The sequence below is a fragment of the Rhinolophus sinicus genome, chromosome 14 (assembly GCF_057876585.1).
Source record: "Rhinolophus sinicus isolate RSI-liver-muscle chromosome 14, RSI-T2T, whole genome shotgun sequence".
NCBI lineage: Eukaryota > Metazoa > Chordata > Mammalia > Chiroptera > Rhinolophidae > Rhinolophus > Rhinolophus sinicus.
This window is the reverse complement of record NC_142514.1, coordinates 113,750,269-113,767,230: the sequence shown is the minus strand read 5'-3', so window position 1 is coordinate 113,767,230 and position 16,962 is coordinate 113,750,269. Positions and strand designations below refer to the sequence as shown.

General features: G+C 35.7%; 1 protein-coding gene across 3 annotated transcripts in view; it reads right to left on the bottom strand.

Annotated features, from left to right (window-relative positions):
- Positions 1-822: 822 nt before the first annotated feature.
- The window catches only part of KBTBD3 (kelch repeat and BTB domain containing 3), a 29,646-nt gene continuing 13,506 nt past the window's right edge, over positions 823-16,962 (bottom strand). For 2 of the 3 annotated variants that reach the window (XM_019747820.3, XM_088791476.1), the window contains exons 2-3: positions 10,601-10,845; positions 823-8,462 (exon numbers count right to left, since the gene is read on the bottom strand). In XM_019747820.3, coding sequence (XP_019603379.3) covers positions 6,860-8,462; positions 10,601-10,821 — 1,824 coding nt within the window. In that variant the 5' untranslated portion in view covers positions 10,822-10,845 and the 3' untranslated portion in view covers positions 823-6,859. Of the gene's footprint in view, positions 8,463-9,606; positions 9,641-10,600; positions 10,846-16,962 lie in introns of those variants that run through there. The other variant, XM_074335533.2, reaches the window with a different exon arrangement.

Genomic DNA, 16,962 nt, shown 5'->3' with positions numbered 1-16,962 from the left:
GGTCGTGTGAATCCAGCTTCCAGTGAGACTATAATGGTATGACTCCCCTACCTATGGCTCCGTGGGTGTTCCTTTTTGGCCTAGCCATATCCTGCGTTCTTATGTGGGGAGCGGGACCAGACACCCTGCAGGCCACCCCACACGACAAATGGTGCAGTGAGCAGGGTCTCCCGCATGACAAATGGAGGAGCGAGCAGGGTCTCCTGCAGGACCAGAGACTTGGAAGCCAAGGTCATTTAGTATATTATAGATCATCACATAGAAAAACCAGAAACATAACAGAAAATAGGTGTGTCCAGAAAAGAAAAATCACAGGAACTGGAATTAAGGGAGTATTTGTCCAATACAAACATTTAAAAAGTCTTCCCATGGTATCATTTACTTTCTCAGACTTTGACCCCTTCCCTAGCTCCACCCCACGAGCATTTGGGCATGTGAGGTAGGAGGAGGCTTATACCCTGGCAGCTGGCTGGTCCTTTGTGGGTGGGTCCAGTGAAGCAGTGCCTGGCCCCGTACACTCAGCTAGCCTCTGCTGCTGTCATTTGTGGCTCATGTATGTCTGGTCTGTTCTTTCTTAGCTTAGTCAGGGCCTGGAGGTCTCTCCCCACCTATAACTCATCTGAAGTCCAGCTGGTTTTCTATTCTTTCAGACTAGGATGTCCACCTTGAAATCTATACTGCAAGACTTGTCATCACAGCTACAGAAGCCCCTTCTGAAAATCCTCCCACCTCCCCCACCACACTCTCAGCAATTCTCAGACTCATCAGAGCCATGCAGGCATCAGGGGAAGGGGGTGGCAAGAAAACAAGAGCCTTAGCATCCACCTTTTTCTACCTCTTTTATTTCTAACGATAATAAATACAAACAGAATACATTATTTTCTGAGACATATTTTAATAAATTAACAATTTTTTGTAGAATTGAAATGTTTTACTACATGTCAATATTGTTAACATGGACCTGCAAAAATGTTGATTTTATGTCTCATAGTATATGGCAAAAGCCCACAATCCAGTAATAGGGAAATGAAGTAAATTACTTGTGTATGCAATGTAAGTAGCTTTGAGCACTACCCCACCAAGTGGGGAAAAGGTTATTAAAGCTATTATGCTCTTGTACGAAAAACGGGGTTCCATATCTACTGATGAAATTTGCAGTCATTGTCTTATCTGTTACTGCCTTTGAAAGGAAACAGAGAATTAGATATTATAAATAAAATTCTCTGAGAACAAATAATTCCTAAGTACTGAAAATTAGGTGGGTAAATGACTTTGAAACTACAAGTTCACTTTCAAGAAACAACTATACAGACATGTACTATACAACTATAAAATCAACAATACATGTTCTCAGGTGGATAGTGCACTGTATAATGCAATTTCATTCTCAAATAAAAAATGCTTCATTATTAACTTTTCCATACTCACAAAAATGAAGTTGTATAAATTAACTAATCCAATTTCTCAGAGATTTTAAACATGAGAAAGGTATCAATTATTACAAAAAGAAATAACGCATACATTAATAGATTACTAAAGTATTATACAATGTGGTAGCATTCTAAAATATAAAATCCTAATGTAAGTCTAAACAATTTCCTTTGTAGATGAAAATAAGTTGCAAAATGTACAATTATATCGAACCTACTCAGTAACAATATAACTATAATAAACATACTTTGCTTCACATACTGCCTCGATAGAATATCAGTTTATTGGATGCCTTATTATATGCAGGCACTGTGCTAATTGCTAGGTCCAGAAATGATGAATATATATCCCTATTCCTAAGAGCTTCCAATTAAATGAAGATTGACAGACATGTAAAGAAATATTTACACCACAATGTGATACTCAGAGAAATGTACTACTCTTGAGTTACTCCAGCAACCTTGTTACCCTTGGAACCAAAAGCATGTTTGTTGAGCTAGTTAGAAAGTTATGGTTGGTAATGTTGTCAAAGTTAATGAAATGAATAAGGCTTCCTGACCCATAGGGTTATTTAATAATGGTGTTGTTTTATGGAAATATACTCTATCCAACTGGCCTAAGAGCACAGATGAATCTCCAGACTTAGATTATTACAGTAAGGCTGATATTTATTGATCTGTGAACAAATTGTCCTCTCATTAACCATCAAGGATGTGACTGCCTTGGTTTCTATTTTTTGTAAACTTTTTAGTCTTTTCTAGAAGGGTTTTTAAAGTTCTGAGAATCAAATCCAATGACAAATGCTTCTAAGACTTACTAAAATTTGGCTTTAGAATTCCTTTCCCAGAAAATATGTGTTTGTGATTGTGTTGATGGAGGTAGGAGAGAGAGCAGGGCTTTAGCCCAAATTGGATTTGTAGGAGCTAGAGAGCTGGCTAAGGGAATGAGTTGCGTAAATTATCAAGAGGCTTTGCAGTGCTGATCAGGTACAATCCACTAAAAAGGCGACAGAGCTAAAATAGAGGCAATTATACAAGGAGAAATATGTAACTCCGGCCATTATGGCAGGTTTTACAGTGTTAAGCATTTAAACAAGGAAAATGAGGCCTTGAAATGGGAGACATGCTACTGTTTCAAATACTTGGGGAGAGGGCAACCTAGGACCAAGGGCTGGAAGTTATTACAGGAAGGCAGAATTGGTTTTACTGTTAGGAAGAACTTTAATAGAACTGTTCAAAAATGGAGGTAGTGAGCTTCTTACCCCTGAAAGCACTGAATTAGAAATTGACAAAAAACATCTGTCAAGGGTGTTTTAGAATTTAGAGAGGCTTTCTATACCTGGTTGAAAGCTATATTAGATTTTAAGGTTATTTTCAAGTCTGAATATGAGTCTATGATTTAGAAGTTACCTTTTGATAAGTGTGTAATAGTATCATCCTGGTTAAGTTCCCTATTGAGATATTAAATTTGATTGAGCGTCAGTGTCATCAAATATAATTTACTTATAAATACATCTAGATTTTTAAGATATAAAGATATTCTTTCAAATCACACCATCTTTAACTAGAATCACTACATTTAGCTATATAGCTATATCTGCAATGAAATAAGAACAGTAATTTAGGAGAAAACTTTAGGTACTTGCCTTTCAGTTTCTATTTACTATAAAACAAATGTGTGCCTATGGTAGACTGAAAGAAAAATCCCTATTAGCAGCTTACTATAAATGCCAGCACCATTTATATAGACTTTTTCCTGAGTAATTAAAAAAGAACAAAGAGCAAATTCCCTTCAATAAGAATGCTCTTGAAATGACAGTTTTAAGGCTCAAGTCCTATTGAAACCTTGACTATGCAAAACCATTGAAATCAAGATACTCAGAATGCCTAAAATGCTAAACAAACTGGAGGAGAAAGTAATTAGTCATGTCAGAGAACTAGTAAGATAAAAATATATAAATAGAATGTAGAAATCTTTGGTTGTGCATTCCTCTGTAGGAATTTATTGGGCTACTCATCTGCCACATGCCACAGTCTGTGATAACTTGTCTTATTCTAAATATGGCTTTATAAAGTGGAATAACGTATTTCTTACGTTGAACAGAAATATTCCCTATAAATTCCAGCCTTTGTTTTTAGGTTGTCCTCTAGAGCTGCCTATTGGAAGACATTTTTGTCTTACACATTCAATTGTAAATATAAGAAATTGCAGACACTGCACCCAATTAAACTGAGAATGATCTAAAATTAACACTATATATTCAACAATATATTTAATCATTACATTGTATTTATTGCTTCCAAATCTCAAAATGCAAACAGATGCTTTCCTCTATACTTGATTCTGCTTTTCAAATTGTATACCTTGAGCTAGGTACACTGGACCCGTATTTAATTGCTCTTGGTATCTGGGAAAAATGGAATCATGCTGCAGGATGTGGTCACTCTCTCAAATATTCCAGCTTTCAAGGGTAGCATATAATGAATACTGCTGTGATAAAGACCTCTTTTCCTCCCGAAACCAGAATTGCGTGTTAATGAGAATGCAGTTAATTTTGATTATGCAAATATTCTACATACTGCTCAGTCACACAGGCAGTAAATGAACAAAGTGCTCCATATTTTAAATGAAATTTGAAGATTGCTCTAAGAATGTCCATTAACTTTGCATTGATTTCATATAAATGTTGAATTTAATCTTTTTATATTTAATAATGCCATATCCCTACTTTCAGTTTTAGAAGACATTACAATATTAGAATTTTTTTATGTGCATAATCCAAATGTAGTAGAGTAAGACAAATGACAAAGGATTAGAAATGTTAAACAGAATTTTCCCACAAGAATGAAGGTGATCTGGGTAATGAGCACAATCATTTTGTCTTACACTGTGGCGTTGGCTAAAGCACAATAATGAAAGGAAAGCAGATTTTAAAGAAAACAAAGACTACGGGAAGGGCCATTGATAAAGGGATATTATTTCCTCTTCCCTAACCTTACAGCTCCTCTGAGGGTACTGAGACTTGCATGTCAGAGATCTAGAATGGAGGGTGAGGCCAGAATGATATATGTGGTTCTTGGACTGTGAAGCCACAGTGATTGGCAAGATCAGAAAGATATAGCCAGTTCAGTCATTGACCATGTGTGTGGTTGGGTTCTTGTGGATTTTGATCCAGGAGAGATCAAATGAAAGTTCTACCTTTATAAGATGCAAAATTGGAGGGAACAAGATCAAATATTAACAGAGCCAAGCCTAGCACAGATTGCTATTGTGCCAACCAAATAGTAAATAAAGGAAAAGTTTGGGGATTTTTGACTACATTACTTTTATTACAGTTATAACTCATGAAAAGCACTCAGGTGCAGATGTAAAGGCAGGTCAATAAGGGAAAATAATTAAAAGTAATTGCAACAATTGTAGAAACTAAGACAAAAACCTTGTGCGTTAGAAAGTATATTAAATCAAATGCAGAGGAAGCCAGTTAGGTCTTGATAACAAGGATATTTCCAGATTACCGTAAATCAATAGCCAATGAGAAGAATGGTAGAAATCAACATGATACAGTAATGAAACAAGATCAGGAAGGGATTCCATTTTGCTTTAGTTTCTCCTTTCTGGAAGAGATGAACAATTTTTAGAGTCAATGATTAAAACAATTATTTATTTTAATTATATCTGCTTAAATTAAGAGTTCAGTACATCCATATATGTATAGTTCACCCACTATGTTATGGTCTTAATTTGTTTTCAAAGACACACACACATACATAGAGGAAAGGGAAGAAATAACTAAAGTAGGTAGGGAGGAAGGCCACCAATTCTACAGAATACTTTTTATGCAACTGTCATCTGATTAAAGGACAGTCCCTGATTTTGGATTCACATGATAATGTAGTCTAATATCTTGTTCTATTTTGAAAAATATATTTGAAACCTATGATTGCATACATTTATATGGTAAAAGAACCTTCAGTTAGGTATATTTCCACTTTGGAACACTTTTAAAGAATAAGTCCATTTACAACAGATGAACATTTACTAGAGTGTAGGAAACTACATTTGATTCCAGAGAAATCCAATCTACACATTACCTGAGCTGTAAAATCAGGGGTTTTAAAACCTAAAATGCTTATATCTTTTAAACTGATTGAAGAAAGCATATCCTCTTGCAAAGCAGAATTGTCCTAGCTGAGAACAGGACAATTGCTACTCTTCCATTGTTTGGGTTAAAGATGATTAAACATCTCAACAGATGTAAGTTGTTAATACTACTACCAAAAGCCCAGTAATTTGTTTTAAATTTAGAAAATAATTCACTATGAATAATTTACTAAAGTAGTAAACCAACATGGGGCTTGGCAATTGGTATGTATTATCACAGAAAACTGATATGGTACTCATTTAAATGCTGAAATTCCTTAGTGCAACTCAAATTTGGACATTTAAAAGATTAAGAAATGCAACGATAATGATCCACTTATCTAGAGGTCAGATTTTCTACATCCTCAATTATATTGGAACCTGGCAATGACACAGAAAAAGTATTTTAGCACTTCCATCCCAGAATCCAAGAACTTCATTCAATGGGTTACATGTTAACATAAAATCAGCTCAGGTATAACTTAGAACTAGTAATTAAATCAAGGATGTTAATTTACTAAGCTTGAGCAGAAAATAAGGAGACAAGATACTGCTAGAAATTGAAACCAACTAACACTGAGAACTAATAGAATCAGCAATGTTAAAAGCATTTCAGTAACTGATATCATCATGGAATTATAACATGGTACATTACACTCTTAATGAAGAGTTGAATCATAAAAAAAGTTAAGCCATGTTTAGTGTAGTTTAGAAGGCTGGGAAATTACACTGCATTTCAGAAAAATTTCTGACCAAACAGCGGGGAAAGAAAAGAAGGATTTAAAAGCTCAATGATCAGAAAAGATAGGAATTCAACAACTCTTATACCTGTAGTAACAAAGTAGGATTATCACCTCTTTCTGATTTCTTTTTCATTTAATACAGAGTGTGAATAATTCGTTTTGACTACCTAAAGAGACTTCTCCCATCTAAATAGTACAAATCGGTGAACTCTGTACTTGTTTTCACTTGTCTTTCATGTTCATGGATAAAGTACTTTAAAAATCAAAACATCAAAGCCTATGAGTTTTATTTACATATGAAAATACTAAGGATCCTGGATCTTCCCAGATTAAATTATGTTCAATATATTTTTGGTAAAATGTATTTTGTATTTTAAGTTTCTTGGAACTGCTAATTCATATATAGTGTACATTCATAGTAATTCTCTAATAGACGGTACATTTTATTTTACTAAGATGTAAAGACCTTTTTACCAACTATTAACAAATTCACTGTAGGTTTCTAGAGCTGAAAGAATTTTAGAATGTCTCGGCACACACTACTTTTAGAAATTATTAGAAAACCATGGGTCCCTGTATTTATTAAACTGAATCACCTGGCAATAGAATTCAGTTAAGGCTCTTGGCATTGGGGAAACTTCCTCCCACTCAGACTTGCTGCTGTGGTAGACCTGCACCTCATCTGTGATTTCATCTGGTGCATAATCACCACCTAGTATATAAATTTTATCTTCAATTCCTACTGCACCTGCATTAAAGCCTGCACATTCAAATGATCCCTCACCCTTCCAAACACAAGTATCTGGACAAAAACTATAAACCTTATAGGTGGACAGGTCACATATATAGAGTGTGCAGTTTACTGGGACAGCTTTAATTAGTGTTGCATGAAAAAACTGCCCAAACTCTGCTACTAATTCAGACCACTGATCAGTTGTAGCGTTGTATTTAAAAAAGCAATCAAGTGATGGGTTAAAGGCATCTGTAACCTCTACTTCGGAGCCAAGAACATAAATTACATTTTGACATGCGCTTGCTTCGGGGTAGTATATGCCCCTGGGTAACGGGCTAACAGACATCCATTCTTTGGAAAGAGGGTTGTAAGATTCAACATCTAAGAGACTTTTAATGTCCTGAGATCCTGTAGTCTTTCCACCTATGACAAATAATCTATTGAGAGCCATCACTGACGTATGCATGGTTCTTGGTGTTTTCATAGTCGATACAAGGAAGAAATCATTTTTGACTGGACAGTAGCACCAGGTTTGATCTGTGGCATCATGATATGACTCTGCAATATGAAGTCGAACCGTTCTACAACATGACCCTTTGCAACCACCTGTCAAGAATATTTTCTCTCCATAACTTGACAGACTAGATCCTGGCAAATCAATCAGGTGTGATTGTGGCAGTATTTTCCATGAATCAGTTTTAATATTATAGCAAAATGTATACTGATTTTCTCCATTTTCCTCAGTTTTATGAACAAATATGTATTTTTCAGTTGTGGATGGTCGAGCATCAGGGTAAAGTCCACCAGAACCTTGCACACACTTAATTGCATCCATGATTATGTCAAAACAGTTTGCGCTTTTGAGTAAACACTCTTCATTGAGCAGACAGTCTTGAAGTGTCTCCTCAGACAACTGATGCAATCTTACTTTTTTAATCAAATAAGGCAGATGCTTTTGCCTTGATTCCAAGTTATATTTTGTCCAACTGAGGACAACTTTCAGTACAGTTTCTTCTTCAGGAACATTTAATTCATCTGATTCCAGACATTTTTGCAGTATTCCAAAATTCATCTCTAAGAAATCACTGGATTTAAATAATAAAGAAAAGTGACGTTGTACAAAGTATAATGCATGCTCAAACAAACGGGTAGAGCCATAGCTATCTGATATAGATAACAACTGTAAACAATTGACAATATTAATACTTTTTATTAAAAAGTCACTGCAAGCTTTGGATAGGAAGGAAACTTGAAGAAATGATGACAACTGGAAGAACATTTCCACATTATCATCTGTTATCTTTGTTTTTCCAGTATAGGCATAATCAAGAAATGCTTTTATTGCTATGGAGGACAAATTAGTAATAGTAACACTTCCACCATCTCTTTCTTTCATGTTTACTTCAAACATAGCCCTGCAAAAATAAAAAACACAGAAGAACAAGTAAACAGAAATATTTAATTTGATGATAATTTTCAATATTACCTTAAAAAGCTTTCCTTTACCCTTAGGTTGATTTAAAATATATTTCTGAAATATATTTTAAAAATATCCTAATAAACTATTTAAATATCTAGAATAGTTATGTACCATATCAGTTATTTGTAAAACATATGCATTATTAATACATAACTCCCACACTGTAAAATATATACATTATAGCTGAGCTACAGCAACTAATCCAAAGAAGGCTATAAAAAGATTCAAATTTTGTATACTGATTTGATGTTCTTATATATTATTCATAAAATTAAGGTAAAATCTCTCCAATGGCTGAATTCATTTAGGGGTTAATTAGTATCAACTCGGTAGGTGATAACTAACATTACTTAAAATATATAATGCTTCTGGATTTAGGATTTAAAAATCTCTTTCAAATTAATTCTCAATTTGGCAATAGTGAGACCTGTGCAAGATGGAATATAGTGAGGTATCAGATGTTTCCAATGAATCTGCCTGTGTGGGGAAATCTATCAAATAAGATAAACACGTCTAAAAAGACACATTTCATCAAGCACTTTAGGAAAACGGGAATGTGATTTCATAAAACTAAACAATAACAATGTATCACACCGAACCAAAAAAGTTAAAAATAAGTTTTTGTAGAAATAACCACTGAGAGATGGAGATGGGTGCCCAGATTTGAATAATTAGACCAGTTTGAAAGTTCTTCCTAAGTTTTAATTTATCCCCACATGGCAAAGCTGACAGAATCTAAGGAATTGGGAACTTTTTTTGCTCAGTTTAAGCAAAAATATAAATTATTTGCAAATGTTGGGATAGGAGACTCAGATGTATTTTACTATTGGTTTTGATAAGAACAATATTGCCATCCAGCCTCATATTAACTTCATATCCAGAGTTATTCATTTTATACCTTAAACAAACCCATTATGGTGGTTGTCAGTGGAACAGCAAATAGAGATTAAGAGTAAAGTGGAAAGACTACAACAAAGAACTAAAGACTGCCAGTTAAACATTTGTTAAGACTGAAGATCAACTAGTTTTGGTTCCGGTTTAATACCAACTTGTGGTTGTGCTGGTATTGTTCAGGATACCTTTGTGAGCAGCGCCCCTAGGTGCTCAAATAACCTGGGAGAAAACCAATTTAGTTATTAGAGTCTACTCCAGAGGGAAACTGAAGCTATTAAAGAAGCACTAGCATCTAACAGAAAAATATGAGGGGGCTTCCAAATATTGCATCTCCCTTAGGAAAGGAAGCCTTCCCACTAAATTATTCAATACTACTTAATACAAAAACAAACATAGTTACAAAAATTATACACCTGTTACACATTATGTACAGCATTGCAATAATGTATATCAACTTAGAAATATTAACCTGTGATGTTAATTATATTAGGTTATTAAGACATCTATAGTCCGTTCAGGGTAATATTAAGAGCATGGCCTCTAGAACTTGGCTGCCTCAGTGGGTATCTACCCTCTGCCACTTATTAGCTGTGTGACCTTGGGGAGGTGAATTAACTTCATTATGCTTCAAATTCTTCATCTGAAAATGGGGATACTTGCAGTACCTACTTCACCGACTTATGAGAAGAATAAATGAATTCATTGATGCAAAGTATTAGCTATTATTATTATCATTAAGAAAATAAATGTTTTGTATCAGAACCTATGTATTGTTTTGAGCCTATATATTTTTAATTTATCATCAGCTTCCATATTTTCTTTGAGAAGACACATGTAATATCATGTTTCTATACTTCATTCTACTCATCTTTAAAGTATCTAGTTAACACTATCTCAAATTTACCAAGTTATCATAAAGTAGTTATATAATATGTATAATTACTTTTCAATCTTATCTCCAAAGACTTTACACTGGTATCATAATTTTCATTTTCCCCAAAAAGCTAGTCTTAAATTTTCATACTCAAAAAATCACTGGTAAATCTAAGTTTTAATTAGCTCTTTTTAAGAATTAAAAATTACTGTTGCATGCTCCTGTAGGGGAAAAATTGAGTACAGTTTTAAAAAATAATTATCCATATTATAAAACCTGAGGCATAGATAAGTAAGATAAAGTACCTGAAAAAGTCACTGCATGCTGCTAACACACACCGATGACATGGGATTATTTCATCTTTCATGATTATTTTGAAATCATAAAAGACATTTTGTTCTCTAAAATTCTGTAGTACACTCAAGATTTTTTGTCCATGATCTTCTGATACAAGGAAACTGTTTATCTTTTCAGATGGAATTCCATTACATAAGCTTCGTTGATTGAAATCATATGAATTATCCATAGCCAATTCTATCTGTTCTTAGAACTGGAATGAAAAAAATAAAAAAGCACTGATGTAAGTAGTCCTAATACAATTTTCAGATCTAAAATTTGCCCTCTTGGTGTCAATTACACTAAAATGCTCACTAAACAATCATAAGATAGTAAACCTTGTTCTAAACATTTGTTTTCATGACATTTAATAATAAATTCCTATTGAATTTTCATAAATATGGTGCTCACTGGAATAAAAAGTATATTATTAAGGGATCAAGTTCAAGGCTATATAATCTGTTAAGTAGCACAAGTTATAAATTGTATAAATTAGCTTTTCACAGGATATCACTAGATGACAAGTCTTGTTATGTAAGAGCTATTATTTATATAGTAACTGTCACGTGGGTATGTACCCGATATATCCCTCTCCCCTCCCATCCATTTTCTTCTGGTAACAAAGCAGATGTTAAAATGCTGATCTTGGCTAGACTCTTCTGGGGTTAGATTTTTAAAAGACAACAGAGTATAAGACTAGTATTAACTAGTTATGGCCTTTGCTAAGGAAGAAAAGGCAAGCATTAGTCCACGCTGGTCTATTGGAAAGCGGGAAGGAAAACAGCATAGAATTTTATTCAAAAAGCCCTTTTAAACATGAGATGAGAAATCCCAGATAGCTGAAGGCCAGATAACAGTGACTTTCCCAAACTGAAAATTCAGTTCTAAGCATGAAAGTTTATACCACCAAAAGCAAGGAAGTGGAAACAGACAGGAAAAGAAGACTGGAATCCAGGGGAGCCAGAGAAATAGCGAACCTTGATTCCACAGTATATTTCTGTTATGGTTATCTACTGCTTTGCAAATCACCCACAACTTTATGACTTAAGACAATAATTTATTATCTCTTATGGTTCTGTGGGTTTAGCTGGAGCTTCCTATGGGGTTTTCATATGGTTAGAGTCAGATGGCCTCTCTGGCTGATGTCATCCGAAGGTCAGACTGGGTTAGAGGTCCAATATGGTTTCTTTATTCACATTTCTGATGCTTCAAATGGGATCTCTAGAAGAGATGCGGCTCTCTCTTGCTCTCTCTCGATGCACTCTCCATATGGCTAGCTTTTATTTCCTCATAGCATGGCAGTTTCAAGGTCTCTGGACTTTTTACATGGCAGATTGGTTCACCTGAGGGAATGTTTTAAGCTCAGGTGAAAATCAGACCCTGGAGAAGTAGTCTGAATGGTCCTGCAGCATCATAGCTCCTTTCTAGGACTGAGACAATCTACTGATGTGTACAGTCACCATGAGCCATGTATAGCTATTTAAATTTAAATGACTTGAAATTAAATAAAACATTTAGTTCCTTAGTTGCTCTAGCCATATTTCACGTGGTCAGTAGCCATATGTAGTGTGATGATTACTTTTATGTGCCAACCTCACTGGGCCACAGGGTGCCCAATATTTGGCTAAACATTATTTGTGGGTGTGTCTATTAGGGTGTTTCTAGATGAGATTAACATTTGAATTGATAGACTGAGTAAAGCAGATTGCCCTCCTTAACCTGAGTAGGACTCATCCAATCCATTGAAGGCCTGAAGAGAACAAAAGGCTGAGAAAGAAAGGATTCTTTCTCTTTGAGTTGGAACTTCAGGCTTCTCCTACTTTTGAACTAAAACTTGGACTACAACTTTACTACGGGTTCTCCTGGGTTTCCAGCTTACTGACTGCAGATCTTGGGACTTCTCAGTCTCCACAATCACATAAGTCATAAGCCATAAGCCAACTTCGTATAGTAAATCAATCTCTATCAATCAATCTCTCTCCAGTTGGTTTTGTTTCTCTGGAGAACCCCCAACTAATACAGATGGCTAGTGGCTATTGTATTGTATTGTACAAATATAAAATATTTTCATCATCACAGAAAATTCCATTGGATAGCTGATGTGCTATATTAAGAAGAGTACGCCTGTGTAAGAGTGTGTGCATGTTCACATGCAGAGGGGAAAGTAATAGGATGCAACTGGCAGGATTATTGGGAAAATAAGTTACCTGCAGTAATTTTCTGAGCATTGTTCTGAGTAGCTCTAAGTAGGGAGACATATTTAGAAGGAGAGAGGGTGTCATGGAGTGTAAGAGAATGAGAGGCTTGGGGAGAAATTCTGAAGAACTGGGTGTTACTCCTGGTCTATTGCTCTAGTCTAGCAATGGGCTGGAGCATCAGTAATCTGTAACAGCAATGTAGGGTCTTCTCTCCATGGCCTGACTCATAGAACCATAAAGCTGAGTGGGAGATTCAGTCTCTACACCCACCCAAGTGACCAACGGTGGAATGGGGAGCCCAGAATTCCACACTTGCCTGGCTGTAATGAGGTGCCTTCACTCCCCTCCCACCCACCTCCTACTGGAGTGGTATCAGAAAAAGCTGAGTGTGGAGCCAGGACATTAATTTCTGCTGGGTGGTAACAGTGCCCACCACCTCCCCCCAATCGTAAGTGGAGATCATGTGGCATGTGTGGAGTCGACTTCTACCACCACCTTGTAGTAACATGGCATTCCTCCTTCTCCTTGTTGGGTTAGAGTCAGAGGCCTAGTGAAGAGTCAGGACTTTCACTATCACTCAGCAGTAACAAGGCCACTCTCACGTGATGTAAGTGGAGACCATGTGGGGAGTAATAACAAGGTGCCCGTCCCTCTCCCAGCCAGAATGATATCAGAGGATACAGAGAGGGGAGCATGAATTCCCAACTCTGTCCACCCTCCTATCCCAGGGGTCAACAGTGAGGTGGAAAACCTGGACTTCTACCGCAACCTGGAAGTAATGAGGTGGTGACCTTAACCCAACAGAGCAGTGTCAGGATAAACCCACTAAAACACAAGATTTAAATAAGTCTAGAGGCTTACAACATAATATCCTATATATCCAAGAACCAGGAATATATAAAATTGAATGAGAAAAACAATCAACAGATACCAACACTGATATGACACAAATGTCAGAATTATCTGCCAAGAATTTTAAAGCAGCCATCCACAGAAATGCTTCAATGAGCAATTATAAACATGCTTGAGGATAACGGGGAAAAAAAAAAAGAAAATCTCAGCAAATAAAGATATGGTGGCGGGGGGAATGGTTGGTTGGATCAGTGGTTAGAGTGCAGTGCCCATAACTCCAAGGTCACCTGTTCAATTCTTACATGGGCCAGTGAGCTGCGCCCTCCAGAACTAGATTGAAAACAACAACATGACATGGAGCTGACGGGTCCTGGAAAAACACACTGTTCCCCAATATTCCCCAATTAAAGAGAGAGAGAGAGAGAGAGAGAGAGAGAGAGAGGATATGAAGAACCAAATGGAAATTTTAGAACAAATACAATCATCAAATAGAATGGAGGGGGGAAAAAAAGGAAAGAATCAATGATCTTGAAGAAAGACAACAGAAACTACGCAATTTGAACATTGTGTAACACAGTGAAAAAAAACAGATGGAAAAACAAATGAACAGAGCCTGAGGAACATGTGGAAATATAATGAAAAACCTAACATCCATGTCATCACAGTGCCACAAAGAGAGGAAAAAGAGTAGGACTAAAAAAGCACTTGAAAAAATGATTGAAAATGTCCCAAATTTGGCAAAAGACATAAACCTAAAGATTCATGACTGTGAGTTAAACCCAAACAAAATAAATCTAAAGCCATCTATACCAAGGAAAATCGTAGTCAAACTTTTGAAAACTAAAGAAAAAAAAAATTAAATAAATCTTGCAAGAAGTGAGACACACCTCACTTACAGGGAGAAATCAATGATAATCACAGTAGATTTATCATTAGAAGCCATGGAGGCCAGAAGGAAGTGGCATAATATTTTTCAAGTGCAGAAAGACAGTAATTGTCAACCTAGAATTCTATATCCATCAAAAATACCCCCTGGGTATGTAGAAGAAATCAACATTCTGAGATGAGTGAAAAGTAAGAGACTCTCATGGAGACCTACTCTAAAAAGGTAGATAAGGAAATTCTCTATAACCAGAAGTTTAATGATAAAAGGAATCATATCATATAACATCAAAAAGAAAAAAGAATAGATTAAAAGCAAAAATATGGGTAAATACAATAGACTTTCTATCTCTTGCTTTTTCCAAGTTATGTTGGATGGTGGAAGCAAAAATTATAACACCGCCTAATGTGGATCTCAGTACATGTAAATCTAAAGCAATTATAGAATGAGGACATGAAGGAGAATAAAGGGAAGTAAAACAGCATAAAGTTTCTACACTTTACTCAATGATTACACTGGTGTTGTCATAAAATATATGATATATGTATATCTATATATATATATAAATGTTACATATTTCATGTAAATAATGTAATACTTAGAACTACTAAAAAGTCTATACAATGAGAGAAACACATAGTCACTATAACTGAATTAAACTGAAATTCTAAAAAAAGGTTCATGTAACCCACAAGAAAGCGAAAAAAGAGAAATGAAAGGAGACTAAACAGATAACAACCAAAAAGCAGGCATAAGTACTAACATATCAATAACTGCACAAAAACCATAAATGGTTTATGTACAATTAAAAGACAGAAATTAGCATAATAGATTAAAAAAATATGACCCAACTTTACACTTCCTACAAGTAACTCACTTCAAATAGAATGATATAAGAGGTTGAAAGTCAAAGGATGGAAAAAGAGAGAATGTACAAGCATTAATTAAAAGAAAACAGGAGTGGATATCATATAGACTTCAACAAGCAAAATTATCAGAGAAAGAAAGGAATATTACATAATGTCAATCTACCAAGAAGACAGCAAATCTCAACGTGTACGTACCAGACAATAGAGCTGTAAAATATGTGAAGCAAAAACTGATAGAATTGAAAAGAAAAATAGACAAATGTACTATTATAGTTGGCAATTTAACACCTCTTTCTCTAAAATTAATAGAACAAGAAGACAGTAAGTCAGCAGTGATATAAAACTCAACACCAACAACCAACAGAATCTAATCAACATTTATAGAAAACTTGACTTAACAACAGAATACACATTATTTTCAAGTGACCATGGAACATATACCAAGAGTGACCATATCCTGACCCTCAAAACAAACTTCAAATGATTTTAAAAAAATTGAAATCACACAGAATGCATTTTTGGACCACAGTGGAATCAAACTAGGAATAAATAAGAAAAAGATAACAGGAAAACGTCCACATACTTGGAAACTAAATAACACATTTCTAAATAATCCATGAGTCAAAGAAAGAGAAAGTCTCAAGGGAAATAAAAAAATACATTAAACTGAATAAAAATAAAAATACAACATATCAAAATATGTGGGATATAGCTAAAACAACACTGAGAAAAATCCACGGCACTAAGTGCTTACATTAGAAAAGAATAAAGGTCTGAAATCAATAATCTAAGCTCCCACCTCAAGAAACTAGGAGGGAAAAAGGGCGAAATTAAGACTACAATGAAATATCACTGTTCATCTATTAGAATGGCTGATACACTGGATCACGCATACATTGCTAGTGAAAATTATCTGACAGTTTCTTAAAAATCTGAACACAAAACAGTGATCCCATGGGGCCAGGGAAGTTAATGCACAGTTTCGCCTGATTTGAAAACCCAAACAATGAGCCATGCTGGCTTGGAGCCTCTTTTTGCTGTCCACTTGGGTAGAGAAGCTAATTCTTAGCCCTCTCTGCTGCTGAGTGCAGCCTCCCTAGCCCCACCCCACCAAGAAACCTTGCCAGAGCACCTGAGAAACTGAGTAGCCCAGCAGCACTTGAGTGGAGCACCTGGCCAGTGATTCTGCCTGTCTGCAAAGCTCAGCTGGTGAACCCATTTGGCCAGGGAGCTCCGTGTGCAGTTTTGCCTTATTCAGGTATTCAGCCAGCAAGCTATACCAACTGTGGAGTTTGTTACACAGACCAACATACACGTAGGCTGGGAAGCAAATGTGAAGCTACTTCTAGGGTTAAATACAGCCTCCAGGCCTACCCAACCAGGAAGCCTAACAACAATATCTGGGATGCTGCATAGCCCAACCTACAGCCCCGCTTACAACGGCACTGGAGCAGAGAGCCGAGCCAACATGACACCACCAATGGAAATTAATAAAGCACCAATAACTAACAATGAAGAAATGGAGATCT